The sequence below is a fragment of the Dermochelys coriacea genome, chromosome 17 (assembly GCF_009764565.3).
Source record: "Dermochelys coriacea isolate rDerCor1 chromosome 17, rDerCor1.pri.v4, whole genome shotgun sequence".
Lineage (NCBI taxonomy): Eukaryota > Metazoa > Chordata > Testudines > Dermochelyidae > Dermochelys > Dermochelys coriacea.
Window position 1 is genome coordinate 16,273,051 of NC_050084.1, and position 22,319 is coordinate 16,295,369.

At 37.6% G+C, this 22,319-nt stretch overlaps 1 protein-coding gene across 9 annotated transcripts in view; it reads right to left on the reverse strand.

Annotated features, from left to right (window-relative positions):
- Nucleotides 1-1,756: 1,756 nt before the first annotated feature.
- The window catches only part of GTF2I (general transcription factor IIi), a 78,013-nt gene continuing 57,450 nt past the window's right edge, over nucleotides 1,757-22,319 (reverse strand). For 4 of the 9 annotated variants that reach the window (XM_038375442.2, XM_038375439.2, XM_038375443.2 and 1 more), the window contains 19 exons: nucleotides 21,807-21,878; nucleotides 20,855-21,038; nucleotides 20,461-20,519; nucleotides 17,616-17,687; nucleotides 16,879-17,062; nucleotides 16,335-16,393; nucleotides 15,459-15,542; nucleotides 14,847-14,942; nucleotides 13,896-13,961; nucleotides 13,155-13,338; nucleotides 12,412-12,464; nucleotides 10,030-10,140; nucleotides 9,102-9,185; nucleotides 7,996-8,179; nucleotides 6,690-6,718; nucleotides 5,053-5,142; nucleotides 4,459-4,497; nucleotides 3,810-3,885; nucleotides 1,757-2,281 (listed from right to left, as the gene is read on the reverse strand). In XM_038375442.2, coding sequence (XP_038231370.1) covers nucleotides 3,827-3,885; nucleotides 4,459-4,497; nucleotides 5,053-5,142; nucleotides 6,690-6,718; nucleotides 7,996-8,179; nucleotides 9,102-9,185; nucleotides 10,030-10,140; nucleotides 12,412-12,464; nucleotides 13,155-13,338; nucleotides 13,896-13,961; nucleotides 14,847-14,942; nucleotides 15,459-15,542; nucleotides 16,335-16,393; nucleotides 16,879-17,062; nucleotides 17,616-17,687; nucleotides 20,461-20,519; nucleotides 20,855-21,038; nucleotides 21,807-21,878 — 1,709 coding nt within the window. In that variant the 3' untranslated portion in view covers nucleotides 1,757-2,281; nucleotides 3,810-3,826. Of the gene's footprint in view, nucleotides 3,886-4,458; nucleotides 4,498-5,052; nucleotides 5,143-6,689; nucleotides 6,719-7,995; nucleotides 8,180-9,101; nucleotides 9,186-10,029; nucleotides 10,141-12,411; nucleotides 12,465-13,154; nucleotides 13,339-13,895; nucleotides 13,962-14,846; nucleotides 14,943-15,458; nucleotides 15,543-16,334; nucleotides 16,394-16,878; nucleotides 17,063-17,615; nucleotides 17,688-20,460; nucleotides 20,520-20,854; nucleotides 21,039-21,806; nucleotides 21,879-22,319 lie in introns of all 9 variants that reach the window. The other 5 variants (XR_005289301.2, XR_006276168.1, XR_006276167.1 and 2 more) reach the window with 3 other exon arrangements.

Genomic DNA, 22,319 nt, shown 5'->3' on the forward strand with positions numbered 1-22,319 from the left:
TATCTGATTTTTTAAATTCTATTGATCTTGTGCCACACCCACATTTTGAGTTTTCACTCTTCTATATATTATTCCATTAGCAATATATAAAAATGCATTGCTGAGAGAAGCTGGAAGGCTTAGCAGCTGTGCAGAGGGCAGTTTAGATTTTTGGCATACAGAAGGGATGCATCACTTTTGTCCTCCTTAGAGGCAGAGTCAGCGTTGACACAAAATTTTTGAGTGCTACTTAAACTAGTTCCCCATTCTAGCAACCCTTTAACAATAGCTGCCCCGCAAATGGCTGTTGTCCCAATATCTAGCACTTCAAACAATTATGTAGAAGTACATTAATGGAACACTTCTATTATGATGATCAGCACTGAAATACTTAATGGTTAAATTCTGAAATAACATCAGCAGGGTTCAGAATTAAACAAATCTAGCAGAATGGGGCAGTTCACATGCATCTGACTACAGTCCATCTACAGAATCAGGAAGGCAGCACATGCATCAATTTCAATTTGATTTATATCTGGAAGGCTCTCTTTGCAACTACAAGAATTAGAAAAGTAGTGTGGTCTTTTCAAAGGGGCTCAGCATGAACCTAACTCTGCTCCCATTGAAGTCAATGGTAGAACTCCCATTCATTTCACTGGAACCAGCTGGACCTGTACTGAGCACTTCTTAAAAATCTCACCAGTTTAAAAAAAAAAAAAGTAAGATTCTACAGCTCTTGGAGGAGCTTGACTACAGCCTATCTTGTGGCTTTAGAATTGCAGAAACCATGTGGTTCTGAAAATATCTTGGCAGTGACTTTAAAATATTTCCTCTGCTATGTATTCCAAGTTCATACACATTTATTATACCAAATTAAACTAGATCCTTCCATAAAGTTTCATCAAAGATGTAATAAAAAGAGACCTGTAAAGCTGGATGTGTGTCAGAAAGGCATGAATGGATTGTGTTTAATTAATCTGAATTTATAAATACGCTAAATCATATTTTACCTATTTTTTTTTAAATTATAGCTAAAACAATTTGCTGCAAAATACATCAATTTATACTGCATGGGTAGTCGTGAAAACCATGACAAATTTATTTCTTTCTGCAACCTGGAAAGAAGATTTACCCATTTGTGCATAACGCAGTCATCCCCAAAAAGAAAATTTTACAATACTCCATATTTACTCTATAGAGCTTAATCACATAGCCAGCATTTTACATCTCTTATGGTTCGTTAAATTTTAAAACGCTTACATTTGTCTTTTACAAGATGTGGGGAGCAATCAGAAAGGACTACATGTAACTTAACTCTCAACATACTAGATCTTACAGCGGCTTAGTTGCTTAAGTGTCCATAACTGGTTCTAAATGAATTAAAGGGCATCATCCAGCAGTCCTCACGTAAAACTCTCACATAAGTCCATGGGAGTTTTGCCTGCATTAGGACTGCAAGACTGGACCCTTCTCTTACATAAACCATGTGATACCCTGATAAAACATACACTCTTTACTTTGAAATAATGGAACAAAATATAAGAAAAGGCTCAATTTAAATTTGTTCCTTATCCACACACTGAGATACTGACCATTTCATAGTCCATTTTATTAATGACAGGTTTCAGAGTAGTAGGCGTGTTAGTCTGTATTCGCAAAAAGAAAAGGAGTACTTGTGGCACCTTAGAGACTAACAAATTTATTTGAGCATAAGCTTTTGTGAGCTACAGTTCTGATGAAGTGAGCTGTAGCTCATTTTATTAATGCATACTAACGGTCAGGTGAACGAGTTCATCTTTTATTTATTTATGAAAAACATATGAATTGAGATAGATATCATAGGAAAAATTAGTTCAAATATACAGATAGTATTGTCCAATCAGCCATTAAGGAGAAAGAACCAAAAATCATTAATTTTTTTCCCAAAAACAGAAAATTAATGAACTACTGTAGGTATTTTTCTTCATCGCAAAGCTGAGATGCATCCAGGCACAGTACAATTCTACTTTACTGGGAAATGTAGATGGCCTCTAAATTCCTGTTGATTTTTTTAAAATCTTAATTAATCCCTGTCATTTTTTCAGCATTGCTGCCTCAAATTTAATCCTTATAATATATAATCAGCCTTTCCAAATCTACAGTCACTCTTTGCTTTAAGTCAATTCACAGAACTGCTGAAAAAGTAGACATTTCTATCTAAAAGTACAAAAAGGGTTTGTATAGAAGGTACTTCTCTTATACAATTATATTACACAGCTCAGGACAGTCCCAGCAAGCTCTTCTCCAGACTGCATGCTTCTGACTAGATAGAAAAAAAAAGTACAAAGGTGAAGTTAGTTTCATTGCAGCTATGTATCCTATTATACATACTAGTACTTGAGAAATTCGTGTACATCTCTTCAAGTCCTCATTTAGGCTATGATTCATGAAAGTACCGAAGTACATGCTTTCCTGAATAAGAATTGGCTGAAGTATGTGCTTGAGTGTTCTCTTAACCCAGGCATTTCACTTGATGTAAATTCTCTGTTGAATCCATTAGGTGGGCACAATTGTAAAATAGCAAGAGTGACACAGAAACAGAGACCAAATTCTGCAGCCCGTACCCAAACTCCCACAAACTTCAATGGGAATTTAAACCAGATGAGGTCTGGAGAATTTGGTTAATAGAAGTTATAACAGGCCTTTTTACATCTGTTCGGTTAAGTCCATCTCCCTGAAAAGAAAGGATTATTCCCAACATTTTCTAATGCTTTGTCTAGTCTATCTTAAATATTTCAAACAATGGAATTTCTATCATTGAAATACTACTTGACCGACTAACAGATCTCAGCCGTAGAAAATTTTAATTGATATCCAATCTCAAGTTATCAACTTTGTGATGAATATAGTCAATAGCATTTTCTTACTTTTAGAAAGGGAGATCATAGCATGAATGTACTAGACAAATACAACCCATCTTTATGTCAATCAAGTTGACAGATGTTACAAAAAGTACCAAAGCTCAAAACTAAAAAAAGCTTGGTTTAGAGCTAAATTTAATAAATTCAAACTTGGAAAAGTTAGTGCAGCTGTAAAAATCCTTAATATTTAACATTTTTTCAGAATGGTTTATAACAAAGTAAATGCTTAAAAGTAAATTATAACTGCACATTTTTATTTGTTGGCATAACACCATAACTAGTACCGTTTCAATTGCCACCAGAATCCTGTTATGAGAACTAGAAATGGAAAAACTAGCTCAAATAAAATAAGATTTACCCTGAATCTTTGTCCCAAAACTTGAACTGAGATTTTTCTGAGGTTAAAAGAAAGTAAGAAACAAAACTTTTAAAATGAACAGCAATCACATTTTTTTTAATCAAAGCTAATTATTGCACCATGTGTTTCTCAAATTCAGGCAATATTAAAAAGAAGAATACTATGCTTAATTACAATTTAAGGCTATACCAAACAACAACAACAACAACATTCTTTGCACCCAAGCATGTCAAAAATCTTTACAAACATTAATGAATTAAGTCTTAGATCTACTTAGGTATGTAATCATAATTCATTTTTATTTATAGGTAGTACTATGGCACTCATCAAACTAGTATTTGAATGCCTCACAAGCTTAAATTAACCTGCACAGTACCTGGGTGAGCCACAGGACAGACAAAGTGACTTGCATAAAGTCACAGACCAAAGCAACGACAGAGCCAGTAAGAAAGCGTTACTCTCCTGACGTCCAGCCTTGTGCCTCAGCCATATGACATGCATTCCCTACAAAGTGGTGTAAAAACACTATTCCCTAATAACTATTAATTTTGACAGATACTAAATTATTTTACCCTAATATTGATAAGGTCTACCACGTTGGATCTGGCTCCTGTTTTATTTGAGAACTTTCTTCCGTTTCTGCTACGTCTGTTGAAAAAGAAACAAGAATTCTTTCGACAAAAGTTTCATTAAAATCAACGACAGTATTGCACAGGAAAAGTCGATAACTGCTGAGTGAATATTAAGAAAATATCCATGTATCTTTTAAAATTCAAATCATGAAAATGATTAAATAGCAAAAAGGCACTCAAAATGGTGCACTTCTATGGAAAATATTTCTTTTCTATGGTGATGGCAACATTCAGTCACGTGAATTGTGGGCAAAACTGCTTTGAATAAAGACAAACATCATTTAGGATATAAGCCATCACTCAAATGCACAGCTACGCAAAGTCATAACTTATTAAGAACAACAATTCATAAACTTCATTGTAAAACAAAATCTGAGTAAAATTTTTACTGCAGAGTAAATTTTATATAGTGGCTGTATGATTATCATGCAAAAAAACACTTCATGCAGAACCAGGAAGGAAAACAAAAGAGAATGACTTGTGTTTTAATTAAACATCACTTTATGTTTTTACTTTTATTAGAAGTGATGCAACCTTACTCAAAATCACCAAAAAATAGTTTTTATAATAACTGACAACAGTCACTTACCTTCTACAGATACTTCTATTTGGCTTGGTTCAGCTGGCTCTTAAATGAAAAAAATATATAATAAAATTAATAAACATGTAGTTTAAACAATGTGCATAAGATAAATATTATAGCAAGTCTTGGGAAAGCTTCTGAATATTCTCTTCTATGATCGCTTTCACATATTGTGTCCAAGATACAAAAACTGTGACCTGCTGAAGATAATTAAAAAGTAAAATCTGATGTAGTAAAGTAAATGATCTGGAGAAAGGGGTAAACAATGAGGTGGCAAAGTTTGCAGATGATACTAAACTGCTCAAGATAGTTAAAACTAAAGCAGACTGTGAAGAACTTCAAAAAGATCTCACAAAACTAAGTGACTGGGCAACAAAATGGCAAATGAAATTTAATGTGGATAAATGTAGGGGAAAAACACCTTTCTTTATACAGAAGAACATACACTCTTTCAAAGTAAAATCTGGAATATCAACATCATCAATCTTTGCATGCCTAGAATACAGCCTATTATCGGGCAACAATTTCATTAGTTAGCAAGCCCTATAATCTGACCCCTATCACCCTTCAAAAAGCGATTTATTACACCTCTGTATTCACCTTGTACTACTGGTGCCGGTGCTGGTGCTGGAGCAGGAGCCGGTGTTGGTGCCTTGGCTGGTGTTTCCGATTCAGTTTTCTCCATCAACTCTGAGAGAATAAATACGGTCAATTGTTTAGGTTTAAAAGAAAAGGACCCTCAAACAGTCAAATGGCATTTATATTTTATTGTATGTTCCACCCTGTGAACCTGTTGCATAAACAAGTTATATTCACAGTAACTGAATAACATACCCTCTTCTGCTCAATACAAGTGTTTTCCACTTCTCTTCCCTCAGAGCCTAAAGATTCATTATAATCCCCTGAGCTAACATCACCCTTTATAATGCTAAACAAGACTGATTTTCAATGGATAGTATAAAACAAATGGCAAGACCACTAACATTATTGAAACAATAGACAATTCTCTCTGTATCTAGACACCTCAGATTGCCTTGACCATTGAGGACGTGATGGCAGACATTTGTATGGGAAAGAAAAAGGACCTGATCCTATTATCAATCTCCTTCCAGTGGTGGAAGAAAATCAAGTGTATCAGCTGCTCTCAATTGCCAATGATGTGTTATGCTATTGACTCCTGCAGTTCTATGTAGCAGTGGACAGGGTTGCTCTTAAGTGGGTCCTTTCTTCCCCTCATACATTTCTCTGGAATCCCTGCAGGAATTGCTCTTCTGAATGGAGGGCTCTCTTTCCGATGGTGACACAGGATATATGGGGCCAATGGGAGAGACAGTGAGAAGATCCTGAAGGCACTGTAGTCAGTAGAGCACACTGACACTTCCAGCTGATACAGCTGAGCATCTTACCCAGTGTAAAGGGGGGGACTGAGCAATGGATGAAAGCTGGCTGACTGAGGCTCAATCCAGGTAAGAAAGAAGTAATGCTGGTAGGGGTTTGCCCTCTGAATCTGTAGTATATCAATGGCTCAGTGCCTGACAAGGGATGCTGTGCTACCAGAGGTACTGTTTTTCAAATGAAGCTTAAATCCAAGGTCATGACTATTTTAGATAACTGAAAATACCTGGGCATTTTTCACAATGTTTGGGTGTCCTGGCCAAAGTCCTAATTGGGTAATTACATTCTGTCTCCCTAAATTCTCACCTGAACACAATTTTACACTCCAATTCCTTTGTGTGGCTATTGAAAAGCTCCTGCATGTCAACTGCTACTGAAATGCAGCCACACCTCAGGTGAAGAGAATCTCGTATGAGTCTGTAACTGTGCAAGTTCTAAACTAGCACTGAGCTCATGTGGTTTTGTAAGTCATAGAATCATAGAGTATCAGGGTTGGAAGGGACCTCAGGAGGTCATCTAGTCCAACCCCCTGCTTAAAGCAGGACAATCCCCAATTTTTGCCCCAGATCCGTAAATGGCCCCCTCAAGGATTGAACTCACAACCCTAGGTTTAGCAGGCCAATGCTCAAACACTGAGCTATTCCTCCCCCACAAGGTCCTTCTATAAATAAACCAAGCATGTTTACATTTCCTGACTAAGTACTAAGGAAATAAGTTATCCATATTTAGCAGTTAATGCTCTGGACCTTCTGCCACCCTGGGAAAATGCTACAATAATCTAGCATGCCCTGTGGAGTGATACATTGAATAGATTTCAAAGTGACAAAAAATGGAATACTTACGGTTGTTAATCACAAGTCCTGGAAATGGTCTGTTAAAAAAAAACAAAACAAAACAAAAAAGAATACTTAATGCTTTTAAGATCACTTTTACTGTACCATCTCTCTCTCTTATGGAAGGCCTTACCTGAGGGTTCATAATGGAGCACAGTGAAAGGAGGGACTGCAATAGTCTTGCATAGTTCCGCCTGGAGCAGAGTGGTTTATCCAGCAGACTGTGTCAATTTTACATCAGTAAGAAGGTGCAAGTTCTTCCTTCAACCAGTTGGTAAGAGAATCAGATCTTCACTTGGGGCCAAATACTGCATGTTCTTATATTGATCAAGACTCATGAGCTCAAAATCAATCTTGATTAAGAGCTGCAAAATTTGGGCCTCTCTAAATTGACTTTTTAGAAACTCCTTGCTAGCTAACAGAACTGCTGGATTTGATTGCTTGTAAACCCGAATAGAATCTAAGTGTTTATGTTTTCACTTTCTTGACTCATCATCTGTACAGATTCCAAAATCTCATTTATTCCACAGTATAAGCAAAACCATTTATTTCTTGATTAAACTAACTTCCAGGGTAATCATCATATTTTATCAAAAGACAGTACCTGAACTGATTTTAAGAGGGACACATTCTCAAGAACGTGAGGCAAAACAGTAACTGAAAATCTTAAACTTCAGTAATCCAATCATGTACTCACGACTTTTAAAACAGTCATGCTGATCTGGAAATTTAAACTACTACAGATATACAATTTACTGTTAAGAACAAACAAGTTTGTGGATCTACAAAGTCTGTTGTGCAAAGGAAAGCTAACAGCCTTGACAGCAAGGTCCATAACTGTTTGAATAGCGATATGCTGTACCATAGGTTCAGGTTTCAACTGGTGTGTTAGAAATCACTTACAAGTCAATTTTCAGAGAGGTAGCTGTGTCAGTCTGTATCAGCAAAAACGAGGAGTCCTTGTGGCACCGTAGAGATTCACACGTTTATTTGAACATAAGCTTTCGTGTTAGTCTCTAAGGTGCCAAAAGGACTCCTTGTTGTTTTTACAAGTCAATGTAATCAATGTTCCTATGTATGCTTACTCCCAAGAATTTTCATGTTAATATTGTGCACCCTCAATTATTTGAATTTAAAATAACCTCAACTGCTTGTTATTCAAAACAGAGTCGATGCCTCCCCACATTTATTATATTGAAGATTCCCTCTTTTCTCTGAAACACTGATTTTTCAAAAAGTATTGGCTATTCCCATGACATCTGGATAATCATGGTTATATTATATAACCAATGACAGTAAAATGACAGTCACATACCGAATAACAGTAAATTTGATAAACTCTGCCGATTCCAAAATCCTTCTCATGGAGCTGATTTCCAGATAACTGGGAGCTTTAAATGCCACTCCCGGAGGCATTCCATCCACCACCACACAGCCAGGGTTTATGGTGATTTTTCTGTATGGGACTTTCACAGGGAAATTCATACCAATTGCTTCACCTAAATAAGAGACGTTGTGATTTGAACTGTGACCCAAGTCTACAAATCTCAGTTTACAAACACTCAGGGCAGTAAGAAAATCAAGTGATGTGAAAACAAGCATTTAAAATAATCTCAAGTGCTATAAAGTTAAAATGCACTTGCCATTTAAATTTTACACTGAGTAATTTTCAAATGAACTGTTTTCCAAGCTACACTCATGAAGGTTTCAAAGTAGCAGCCGTGTTAGTCTGTATTCGCAAAAAGAAAAGGAGTACTTGTGGCACCTTAGAGACTAACAAATTTATTAGAGCATAAGCTTTCGTGAGCTACAGCTCACTTCGGTTCATGAGAGTCACTAGTATCCAAGTATCAGAGTTCAATATATAAAGGACTAAAATTTAGGTTTTGTAAAAATAAATTATAGAAAAGAATACTCAAACATTTTAATGAAAGGAAAAAGTGTTTCCTGTCACAATGAAAGCAACACAGCCCATTGCTAGTGAAGGACCACAAAAAGAAACTAAGTAGGTGAATTTCATCATCCAATCTGAACACAGTATAAAAAGTAAAGAAAAACTGAACAGGGAAAGGGTAAGTAAGACTTAAAAAATTCTTTCCACTTTAACATTTTAAGTTGTTAACTGATCAGAACTGTGTAGCTTTAAGCAAATTTTGCGTTTAAACGTAAAATATTTATTAATCTATAATCACAATTTCTTGGTTTAAAAAACACAAAACAATTTAGCCCTCAAACTAGATTTCTGTGGAAACTGGGGCATATAATTACAGATTAAAAAATTACATATTGGTTACATATAAACAGTGCAAAAACATCAGCTGTAATGGATATTATATACTATAGGTTATACTTATTTAAAACCAGTGATTTACATTTTGGTTATTTTCAAAGCTATTTCAAATCAGAAATGAAAAAAGTTACCAAACTTCCTGCTGAAGAGATCATTTACTTGTTCTCTCAGTTGTCGAGCCTTTTCTACTTTTGATAATCTTTCATTTTCATCATCTGAAAGAAATTGTCAGTGTCAGGATTTAGCAGGTGATTTACTTCTTTAATTAGTGCAGTACTGACTATACAAGTGCTTATTTAAAACAAGAATAGATGTTTGCTTTATTAAGCACTTAGTTATCAGAACAAAAATAGGCCTTTTCACTGGTTTTTTTTGGTTATAGCTGTAATGGAGGATTTTGTAAATATGAGAACTATACAAAGTTGCAGTTTTAAACAAGCCTGAAAATGATTTCAAAATATTTACAGGACAATGTTAGATTTATTAAAGGAGAAAATTTATTGAATAAACCCTTTATTTACAATCATGATTTATTTTAAGTAAATGAAGTGAGTGTAAGACTGGGGACTGAAATCCTCTATTTAGCCACAGTGGAAGCTTTCCCACACTGCCTAACCAGTGTAATTTATCCCTGAGCTAAAGTGACCACTTCTGGGGAAGAGAATCTCCATGATAATTTAATCCTAATTCTGTGTACTGAGACTGCCAACAAGATTGCAAACTGACGCTTAATTTAGCATGTGATGGGGCGGGGGTGGTGCAGATGTAACTACCTGCAAATAGGAATTGAACTGAGATTCATTTTTCTGCAGATTTCACTAAGTAGTACACAATCATAAAAGTTTAAAAAACCATCAGTGTGACAACAGTGCAGACAAAGGCCACTTAAAAGAGGCTATTAAGTTATACTCTTGGTAGACTGTACTATATACAAGACAGGATGAGCCAAAGGGCAAATCAGGATGGGGGGACAGGCGGGAACATTAGGCAAAGAGCTCCTGCCATGAAGAATGAGCGCTATAAACAGTAAGCAGCAGTAAAACCAGAGTGCCCACCTACCTGGTATAGTCACTTGAATGATGTTAAGATCTTCAACCCCTGCGGCTGTGTTCACCACTGGCTTTGTTGTGGTGCTTGTTGTATTTGAGGTATTGGATGAACTGGTTTTTCCTTAAACAGACACAGGAATTTGAAGTATGAGCAAAATGGCTGAAGATGGGCTAACACCTTTCCAGCATATAAAAAAAAGGAAAGATTGGGGGAGAAACAGATTTGCAGTAAAAAAAAAAAAATTCAATTTCCAAAAGGACTTAGTATAAATGACTAAGTCCCTTGACTGTCAATGACACTTAGGCTCCGAAGTATTAAGTCATTACTGAAAATGGGACTTCACTTCTGAAAGTTTACCCTTCTACTATTTCTTACAAACTACCGAAGTCAAGAGAAAGGGTTAACATATCTTACAAGGGCCTCTTTTGCTTTGCCTAGCAGGTTTTCCAATGACATTTTATTTTTAAAGAAGAATGTGTGGATATTTTCATGTTTTGGTCAAAGCAATAAACTAGAGCACTCAACTTCTAGTAACCCTAGTAAACAATAGTGATCAAAAGAACAAACAGTGGAATATTAAATTCTCACCCACATAGGAAATCTTTTATCGCTGACTTTAATGGAGCTATGCCTACAACAACTGAGGATCTGGTCCAGTATGTTTCGTTCCTGATCCTGCTGTCACCGACACTACCTTTACACTGATGTAACTTCACTAACTTCAATGGAGTAACCAGGGGTGGGCAAACCTTTTGACCTGAGCGCCACACTGGGGTTGCGAAACAGTATGGCGGGCTGGGTAGGGAAGGCTCCCCGAACAGCCTGGCCCCAGCCCCCTATCCGCCCCTCCCACTTTCCACTCTCAGACTGTCCCCCTAAGAACTCCCGACCAATCCAACCCCCCCGCTTTGTCCCCTGACCGCATCCTTCCAGGACCCCTGTCCCTAACTGCCCCCCCAGTACCCCACCCCCTATCCATTGCCCCTGCTCCCTGTGCCCCCCCGACACCCCACCCCCATCCAACCCCCCCCTGCTCCCTGACCGTCCCCTCCCGGGATCTCCTGTCCCCAACCATCCCCCCAGGACCACATACCTTATCCAACCCCTGCCCCCCCATCCCCTATCCACACCCCAGCCCCCTGGGACCCCAACCCATTCATCCCTCCCCCCTTGTCCTTGTCCCCTGACCGCACCCTTCCAGGACCCCTGTCCCTAACTGCCCCCCCTGGATCCCCCCACCCCCTATCCATTGCCCCTGCTCCCTGTGCCCCCCCAACACCTCACCCCCATCCAACCCCCCACTCCCTGTCTCCTGACCGCAGTGCCCCCCCCCAAACCTCTACCCTATCCAACTGCCCCCTGTCTGCCCCCCAGGATCTCCTGCCCTCCCTCCCTCCCCTTATCATGCTGATCAGAGCAGCAGGACTGGGTTATTTGAAAGCCTGGGAAGTGGGCGGACGCAAGCCGCGCTACCAGCATGGCTGGGGGGGAGGAGGGACGGGGGGAAGGGACGGGGGTGAGCCCCTACAGCCGGGAGCTCAGGGGCCGGGCAGGACAGTCCCACGGGCCAGATGTGGTCTGTGGGCCGTAGTTTGCCCAGCCCTGGAGTAACCTCTGATTTAAACCACTGAGAGTAGCATCAGGTCCAATGAATACACCCTAGAAACCCAACTTCTTCTATGGAATATCTGCTCCAGGTCACAATTTGGGAGTACAGTATGAGCCATTAACAAGTACCTCAATCCTTTTGATCGGATTGACACAGGGACTTTTACAGCTCCCTGCATTTTGCTCCCTTGTCAAAGCTGCATTACAAGTTGGAGTCGGGGCAAAGTGGCTCCTCACACCTTGGAGGGTGCACTCCAGCACTGTAAAGCTTTACCTGACCCACAGCCTCCTACTGCTTTGAAGGAGGCATTGGAACAGCCAGTGCAATGGGATCTGAGTCTTGAAGTGTGCTAGATTATACAAAGCTGACTAAAAGAACAGGAGTACTTGTGGCACCTTACAGACTAACAAATCTCTAAGGTGCCACAAGTACTCCTGTTCTTTTTGCGGATACAGACTAACACGGCTGCTACTCTGAAACAAAGCTGACTGATAAACAAGAAAGCCATTACTGAAGCTGCATTGCTGAGTTGAGGAACTAGACAGAAGTCAAGAAAATAAAATAGCTTTACAGCTCCTCAGAGTAGGGACATATCTTTATCATAGAAGTATACCAGTGGCACCATAGTTAAGGCTGTGTCTTGATTTCTACTTGGATAAGACTTTGCAGTGAATATACTATGAAGTTTTCAGGAATTGGTTTACACTGGGCAACATTCCTGAAATTTGAAAGCAGCCCAAGACAGATCACCCTCCAAACTCTTTAGCTGTCGTAAAACTTACTCTGGGGACTTTTAGCAGAGCTTTCCTTAATCGCTGCCTCGAACATCTCAGGCCTGCAGATGAATAGATTTGAACATTTCATATAGAACAGTAAAATTACACTCAATCCATCATTTCCATCCAACAACAAAGGAAATACTAGCTGTCAAAACTGAGTGGTCAGGAGAGGGAGAGCAAAGTCAGTACAATAATGCTAGCCAGGCTGTTACACAAAGTTAACAAGATGACTGATCATTTTGGTTTTCTACCTTCACCACAGTACAGCTGTCAAATCCCTAATATCTTACTGTTTTTACTCTAAAGATCAGGGGTCGGTACCACTATGTTGCAAGACGGATACTTGACAAAATTCTGAAAATCTGAGTTTTTGTCATCCATTAGAAGTTTGATTTAACATCCTTACTTCTTGCTGCAGTGTTGGTGACCTTTTAGCTACAAATGACTTAACTGCAAAGCCTGCAGCTCCCACTAAAGGGGAAATGCAAAGTCAACATTAAAATCGAAATAAGCCCAGAACTGTGTGCTGCTCCCCATTAAGCAGGGTTTGAGGAGCATTCAGCATAGAAAAATGTTAACATATCCTTCCCCAGATCTGAAAAATCCTCTGATGCTTCCAGTTTTATTAGACATTTCAGTATATATACACTAGTGTGGTTAATGGAGGAATCTAGCACTTTTCAGGGCTTAATCTTTGTTTTTTAAGCTTTGCAGCTCATTTCCATTGACACAAACAGTTCTCTTACTTTTTTATGATAAATTTTATCTTAGATTTGTTTCGCAGGATCTTCTCCAATCTTGGAATGCCAAAAGTAGATGGTCGGCGGAATGGCACCCCCTCAGGTAGTCCTTCCACGTAGAAATCCTCTGGGTAGGATTCAAATAACGCAAATGGGACCTTGACAGGATCTTTAAGCCCCAGAGCTTCCCCTGAAATGAAAGGGAGCATGTAAATTACAAAACTAGTATTTTATCCTGAAGAAGGGAGTTAGGTTTCCAGCACTGCTGGTGGGCAGAAAGTGGGCCATGCTCCTCCGTACCTTCCACATACACACAAGGGGGAAATCTCAAGTCTGCAGTAAATCAAGCAAGTGCCTCTTCCTGAGAGAGTGTTTGAGTCCCTAACAGCATAGCTCCTCTTGCAGCCATGTTGTCTGACGAGCAACAAGGAGTACATAGCAATATGGAACTAATGGGTTTCTGGTGGACCACAGGATGTCTATGGATTTTTGAAGCCAAATCCCTGCACCACTCCTCCATTCCTAGCTTTACATGGAAAACTTAGGGGGAATCCGATCATTTGGAATTTTCAGTCTGCGATATGAGAATCAATCTCCTGGGAGATAACAGGGCCCAGAGTCTGCAAGGCTATTAAAGCCTTTCAAAATCTGTGTACGAACAGCACCATCAGACACAACGTACACGCCTAACTAAGTTATCTCTTCAAGCTCTAAAAGATGCAAGTTAAAAAAGGTTGATATGCTTACCACATTTTTCATTAAAAAGATTTTCAACTTTTTGTTTTAGGTCAGTAATTTTGGCATTCCAAGCCTCTGTCAGGAAATCAGAAGAGTTAGATCAGCATTTGTATACTTGTATTAAGCAAAAAATCTGTCTAGGAACTGTGTATTTATATATATATATATATATATATATATATATATATATATATATATATATAATTTTTTTTAAAATATTTACAACAATTGTTTACCAATTAATATGAAGTCAAAAATGAACAAAATGGCTATCACATACTAAACAGCATTGAACCATTCCCCTTTAATCCTAACTCATACCCACTACTGAGACTCTTCTCCTTGAAACTTTACAAAAGATCTCAGTTAATGAATGAACCAAAGATTCAACTGTAATGAATTCAACAGTGATATACTACAGTTCTCAGAGGCGCACAAAATAATCTGAGCAGGCACCCAAAACTTTGAAAAGGTCAGACAGACATACTATTTCCTTGAGAAATGTGATCTCAATGATACTAGTTTCGTGAAAGGATAGATATTTATCACAAATCAATACTAACCCTTCTAAGTCCATTCTAAACTTTTACTAAGCGAAAGGAACGGTTTTTGTGTTTTACAATTTGTGACTATCGTGTTGATAACCCTGTACAGTGCCAACCCACAATAGGGAGGAAAAGTTAAAACTCCTACACATGACTGCCCCAAATATAGGTCTTCTAAAAGCAGGGAACCATGGTCAGAGAACTGCTCTCTGATGACTACTGTGAGCTGCAGATAGCCTAATCTTCTGAGTTCTGTGATCACCTATCCTGATGCATGCAAATTCAAAAAGCATTTCACTCAGTCATCAAATGCAAAATGAAGATATCACTGTTAAAAAAACCCTCTCTATTATCAAATCTCAAAAATCAAAACTAACAAAGGCTATCAAGGCAGATTAAAACCCACAATATTTACCAAAAGAAAACTCTCTTCCTCGTGGCTTGAAGCCCATATTGGATCCATTGGTTTGAGAATTAGTTCGAACATCTGTTGTTTGTGGTTTATTGGGACCTGCAGAAATGAACACATACATTTTACTTATATATATATAAAATGTAAGAGCGAGAGAGAGCATACAAGTAACCATCTTGTGCGAGAAAAAAAATGATGAAATATGGCAATTGATTACTAAGTAAAACAAACTGAATCAACAGTGGAACAAAAATGCTGTTTAGAAGTGCTTTAAGGATTGTAGAATTAAAACATAACATACTTTAGCACCATTTAGTCATTGTCCACCATTCTGTATTATTTTCCTTAAAACAAGTTCTCATTTCTCTCTTTGGAATGAAGGATCCAAATGTGTTGTGAAACAATCTCTGACAAAGCCATCGTTCTTTCTATAACTTATGTTAATCAGAAATGAAAAATAGAACTAGTATCGTGAAGTTAAATTGGAGTTTTCTACACAGGACAAAACTCAGAGACCATTTTTTAAAATATAATTGTATTGTGGATGAAAGGTCTTCTGCAGTTACTACTGCAAGTTACTTTAATAAGAATATTCCCTAAAGGAAGATTTCCTACCTTCTTCGACAGTCACCTCAATCTCTGGAACCTTTGAATTGCTTGCAGGACTTCTTGCTCTCTTTGAGCTCTTTGGACTCAATGCTACAAATCAACAATACTGTTACTCTTCAATAACGGACATACTGCACAGATCCCAAAAGACAGTATTTGGAAACATCCCACAAACAAAATAATCTGACATATAATGTGTATTGTTTAATGGTGTGCTTTATAAAATCAAAACAATGCAGGCAAGATCACATACTTTAAAAAGTGAATTTATTGCTTGTGAAATAAGCAGGTCTGACAGACACTCATTCAATATCCGCTACATATTGTGGGCACCGCACAAGATAAATACAGGTAGTATCTTCAGCATACTGGTTTTAAATGGAATTTACATCTTTGATACTTTTTATTATCTAAATCCAAAAAGTTAATTCATTTTGATATTTATAAAGATCTTTATTTTGTAAACAACTTGAAAGTTTCCCTAGGAAATTTGATATTTTTGAAGTTCCAATTTACATACTAGATGATGGTGTTAACAGCAAAATTAATGAGAACCAAGAGCTTTGTCATTTGTGTAGTTTACATCCTCCAGATGTGTGTTGCTCCACGTCATAAAATAAATGAATGGTATAACTGGTGTGCTCTTAAGCAGATATTTATGTCTGACTTATTATGTTTCCCAATGTTTTAAAAGAATATAGGTTTTGTGTTTTTAGGAAAACCCTTTGGGACAGATTCTACCACCCTTGCTCATGTTAGGTAGCACCTCTCTCTGTCAGTAGCCCACACAGTTTTCAAGTACTAAGCTGTTACTCAGCCAGGTAAGAGAAGCAGAATCTGGGCTTCTGAGGTGAGGGCAGTATGGAATGTTTAACCACTTACCTTTAGTGTTTACTTTACTAGCCAATCCAGCAGGCAAATAAGAGGTGACAAGCTCTGGCCTAAAAATGTAAAATATGTTACAGAATGCAGTCTAATAATTACAGATACAAAAAAAAGTACAGTGAATTATTTACATATTTATTGGGATTCAGAAAAATTTATATAAATCATTTTAAGAGTTTTTTAAGATCATGAAGTATGGATGAGTCAATGTAAAGTAATAGGAAAGAGTTCCAAAATCTAAGACTAAGTACCTTGCTTTTTGCATTTACTCTCGTGGGAAAAATGCTTCAAGATGTAAAACTACTATCTTCCCTAGATACACATTGCATGACACACACCAATTATGCACGTACACCTCATTTTGTGAAATTTAATCAGGAAGGCATGTCCTTTTATCAGAGAAAGTGAATGTGCCAAAGTATGTCTTTTATAGATAAAACAAAGTGAACTTAGGCAGCATTTAAAAACCCAGAAGCCCCAGGAAGAGTTTCATATAATTTTAGCAACCAGCAGTTAAAAATAACCAAAACGATAAACTTACTTTTTAACAATAAATTTGATTTTGCCACTTCCACGGACAATTCTTTCAAGGCGTGGAATTCCAAACCATGTGGGACTCCGGAAGGGGATTCCTTCTGGCAAACCTTCCACGTACAAGTACTCAGGGTTCGATTCAAATACAGGGTAGGGAACCTTCACTGCCTCTGAAAGACCCAGGGCCTGGGCTGAAAATAAAGATGATGTGACAAGCTCAGATGGGAGGCATTTTATTTTGATTGTTCTTAGTAAGGTTGGCATTTTTATTAGTTATAGTGGCAGCAGCATCCCTAATCAGAATCAGAAAAGGACGAGAGAAGGGGTTTAAAACAACTTTCCCAACATCATTCCAGAGTTTGGAATCACTACATGTAGTGATTTTGTGGAGCTTACTAGGTAGGATCTTGCAATAATTATCAATCTAGGTCCATGGTACCTGCTACTGTTTTATAAGAGTTTCTTTCACCTAAGGAGCTCAAAGCCCTTTATGAATTTGCATAAATATCATTAATCCCCTTTTTAGAGAAAACTGTGCAGAGAGAGTACTGATATAACTTGCCTCATGTCACATAGCAACCCACTAGCAAGAGTGGGGAATAAAACCCAAGACTCCCACATCTGTTGTTCTGTCACATCTTTAATATTTGTTTTAATTTATTATGCACCACAATACTCCTTGAACAGAAGATTGTTTTAAAACAGAGTAGCACTACAACACAGTTTACTTAAGGTTTAACTCACCAAATTTCAGATTAAATATCTCTTCCACTTGCTTCCTTAGTTTTGTGATTCTGACATTCCAATCTTCTTTGACTGAAAATCAAAAATAGATGCATCTTGGGTTACTAAGTTATTAACAGATATTTGGGGAAAAGTGGTACTCCTAAGCATATTTCTTTTACCACTGGAGTCTAAACTATTAATGCAAAAATTGTCTTGCTTTCTAAGGTGCACATTCACAATTTGGTATAAAAGGATTTACACATGTACTTCTTATTAGGGTAACTGAAATTATATACAGAATATACATAATAACGGGAAAATATGTCTAAGCATGATTATAAATCTATATCACTGCCCCGAAATGCATGAACTTGTCCTTCAGGACCCTTACCAGTGGGAAAGAATTATTTTAGTGGCTTTGACACAGCCGGAATTATTAATGATTTTAGCTCATGAGATTAAAAATCTTTAGAACAGAATATGAAGCTTTAGAGCTTTGCCATAAATTTTGGCAATCAAAAATAATTTAGTCTTGCTTTTTATTATAAATGAAAGTTGGTGACAGAAAGCAAGCCAGGGGCCAATTTTCTAAATTAGGTGTAGAGGGAAGGAGAGAGCACATTAGTGGAAATAAAAAATAAATACCATATATACTCGTTCATTAGCCAGTTTGTTTATAAGCCGACCCCCCAAGTTGGATAGGTAAAAACAGTATGATCCTTTCATAAGCCGACCCTATATTTCAGGGCTTTGCAAACTTTGGCTCCTGGCCCATCAGGGTAAGCTGCTGGTGGGTCGGGACATTTTGTTTACCTGAAGCGTCTTCAGGCATGGAGCCCCTCAGCTCCCATTAGCTGGGAACGGTGAACTGCAGCCACAGGGAACTAAGGGGCTCCATACCTGCAGACGCTCCAGGTAAACAAAATGGCAATGTATTAGACATTCAATTCAATGATTTCATAGAGTTTAAAATCATCAAATTTTGGTGTAAACTCGTTTATAAACCAACCCCAGATCTTTGGTGTCACTTTTTTACCAAAAATATTCAACTTATGAATGAGTATATACGGTACTTAAATATACTCACTTTATTCCCCAGCAAACAGTGCAATCATAATTATTGATCATATCCATTAAGGACAGATAACCTGTACTGTAGCATTTTTTAAAAAGACATATGCATGAAACAAGCAATATGTACACACGATCACAGGCTCAAAATCATATTTCAAATGAACAAATTATCTGGCCTGTTTTACTTCTAACTCCTTCAATTATGAAAACAAAGAATGTTCATAAACATAAATGGTGAAAATTATTAATTTAAAAGAGTTCACATGGACCCTGGCCCTGCAAGCATTTACCACAAGCTTATGTATACAAGAAAGTATTTGCACGATCAGGGCCTTAACTTGGTGAGTGAAACAAATATACCAAACAGCTTTATTTTTAGATTTATAGTGCCACCACACAAGAAGCACAAGGGAATATTGTCTGGGCTGAACACACGAGGGGAAGTTTTCTATCCAAACAAAGAGCACCATATTATTCTTACTAACCAAAATAATTCTTGAATTTTTTTTTTAAATACAAAATCAAAATGTTGCCCCTCTAAACTATCTGGTATAGGAACTATCTTTATTTATTGCTCTATATACTAACATTTTGAATTGTTCAAAAAAATCGGTATTTGTGCTGAGACACACAGTCTGCTTTAACAACAATGGCCTAGAGGACCTTCTCCAGTTTTGCCTTAGGACTGCCAGGAAAGAATGATGCATCCAGTGGTTTTCACTAGCGTTACAAGCCAAAACTAACAATTTTTCTGTGTTTATTTGTCTAACTTGTACCCTGGATATGGCTACAGGCAAAGTTTTGTGTGTATTTACAGCACTAGTCTTCCCTAGCAGCTGATGATAGATATAATAACCAGTGGGGAATCAGCATGTCATTCTGATCACTCTATTAGGCCTGATTGCTGCATGCCGATTCTTCCAGAAGTAAGATGCTATTAAAGCGGTTTCTTTCGTCACTGGTATTGTTCATACTTATTGCTGCAGTTACCTTGTCAACGTGCCAGTTAGTCATACAGTAGGACAATAAGATAGGGCTTTGGCAGCAAGACTGAAATTAGATGCTGCCTTACTCTGCACTGCAGCTTTCAATGGGATACCCTATCTCCACATACAAATCTTATCCCTGAAAGCCAAGAAAAATCCCCAATCCTCCTTTGATAAGACATGGATACTACTGAACTGTAAACATTTAGAGGGAAAAGCAACCTGCATTCTCTGCTTAGGTAAAACTTAACATTTGTTGTGGTTCTGTGGATTGAAAATTGTTAATACAGCCCTCTGACTAAACCAAACTGTGCTTTATAAGTCATTAAAGCGATCAGGTACCAATCTGCACATACATGGTACCTCTGACCTGATGAAAGCAACATGTTTTACAAATAAATTCAGTGTCACTGCTGTTTGGTAGATATTGCACCCAGATGGGTAAATGGGACTAGAGAAATCCAGTAAAGCAGGTTCTTTTCCCATGCTCATCACCATAGTATTGGAATACCTTCTAAAAGTGCGATAAACAACAGGATCATCATCTACCATGAGGTATTCTTTTCTCTTTCTTCATGAGTAAACGTGCATATTTTACAAAGATTGTGGTCAATTTCTATTCTAGCAAAACATGAAAGATTCCTTCAAATACAAATATATTCATTTAAAGAGAGTTTCTCTTCTGTATTTATACATATTTGGTAGCACTTTTCTCATGCACAGAGAAGTCAGAAAAATTCATTTAATTTATTTATTCTGCATATGGATATATAAATGGAACTTGCATACAGTATGTGTCCTACCTGGCGTATTTGATCTTGGTTGAGTAACTTCTGTTGGACTCAGAGTTAGTAGTTCTGGCCTGTAATTAGAGAGCAGGTTATCAAATTTTTCTGTACAGTCTCTGAATAATAATTTTTTGTTTGTTTTATGAATCTGTGTTTTGATTTTAATATTATTAATTTCAAATTGTCACCAAAATGGGCTAGTTGCTATATAGATATTTAGGAAGATGATGGCCTAAATTGCGAGCACCAATTTTCTTTGCAATGTGAAATATTTTCTGTCCGCCTGGTACCAGAACTCAGAATGCTTTATGGCATTATAAAGCTGAAAGCTTTTCTTTTGCTTGAGTCAATCAATCTCCTGGCCTTTTCCTCTTGCTTTTTCAATTTATGCACTAAAATGTTCACCTACCTTTTGATTACAAATTTTATTCTGTTGCCCACTTGAATAATCTTTTCCAGCCGAGGGATTCCATACCAGGATGGGCTCCTAAATGGAATGTTCTCTGGCAGACCCTCCACATAGAGATCACTGGGGTGTGCCTCAAATTTCTGGTATGGGACAGCCTTCGGCTCAGTGCTCCCTAGGGCCTCAGCTGTTAGAACAGAAATTCAACAAAATAAATCCAATGATCGTTCAGCCAAACAGTTTGATTCAGCAAAAACTATACCACAAAGTCTCTGGGCCATCACAAACAGTAACATTAGGTACTAGCGTAGCAAAGAATATTCAAACCCACTGGACTCCAAGTTGAAGACACAGAGTTTAGTGGACTAATTATCATAGTGTCCCATCTGATGTTCAGTATGTAGCCCACCAACAGTGCCAGATTGAAGATTAATGCCAATGGGTTTGCACAGGAGAAAAAGTCAAAGCAGGATTGGGCTTAAAGTGATTTGAACTTATTTTCAGACAGTATCACACTTTCAGTGGTTTAATTCCTGACCTGTATAAGTTCTTAAGTAGGCTGGGGAAACAGCATTCAAATTCAAGCCCGAAAATGCTCAGCTATTAATCCTAACAGTGCCACTGACGTTATACTGTACATTGAAAAATAAGCTATTTGCTTTATCACAACTAGAGAGAAAAATCCAAATACAAAAGGAATCAGAACCATAAAAGGCAACTTTACAGATTAACTTTACTGAAAATTTACCCTTTTGACTAAACATTACAGCAATAAAAGATGTATTTTTGCTTAACAGTCAGGATTTCAAGCATTTGGAAAATTTTCATTCAAGAGTTTCATCCACTTATGCCTCAGAAGGATCCAATAAAGCTTTCTTAAGGATAGCTAATATGAAATCAACCTACTATGGATTAAAAGCCACAAAAGAAGTTGGAATACTAGCAGTGTACTTACCAAATTTTTTACAGAAAAGTTGATCTACCATCTTTCTTAATTTGGTGATTCGGGCATACCACTCTTCTTTAACTACAATTAACAGTAACAGAACAAAGATAACATTCCTTAATTATTTTGATTTACCGCAAGATTGTAAAGACAAGTCCCACAGTTGCTATTCACTAACACTATACAACATGGCATGGGTTATTAGTTTCCCCAACCATAAGGCTATCAGATGTGAGTACACCTCATTTGTCTTCATATTACTTCTACTAAACCCTTCAGTAAAATAGCAAAAGGGGGCTGGATTTAAAAATCACAAAAGCAAAGATAGAGTTATGTTTTGCACTCTATCCTTAGCGTATCCTGTGCCTACAGCCACTTGAATTTGGTCCTCAAAGTCGGTGGGTGAACAGGTTCGCAACAGTAGGTGATCTTTCCTTGCAGATGGCATACAATACCTTCATGCAATTGGTTAAGGATGGAATGACATCCTTAAATCTTATTTTCTGTTCAAATATTAAAAAA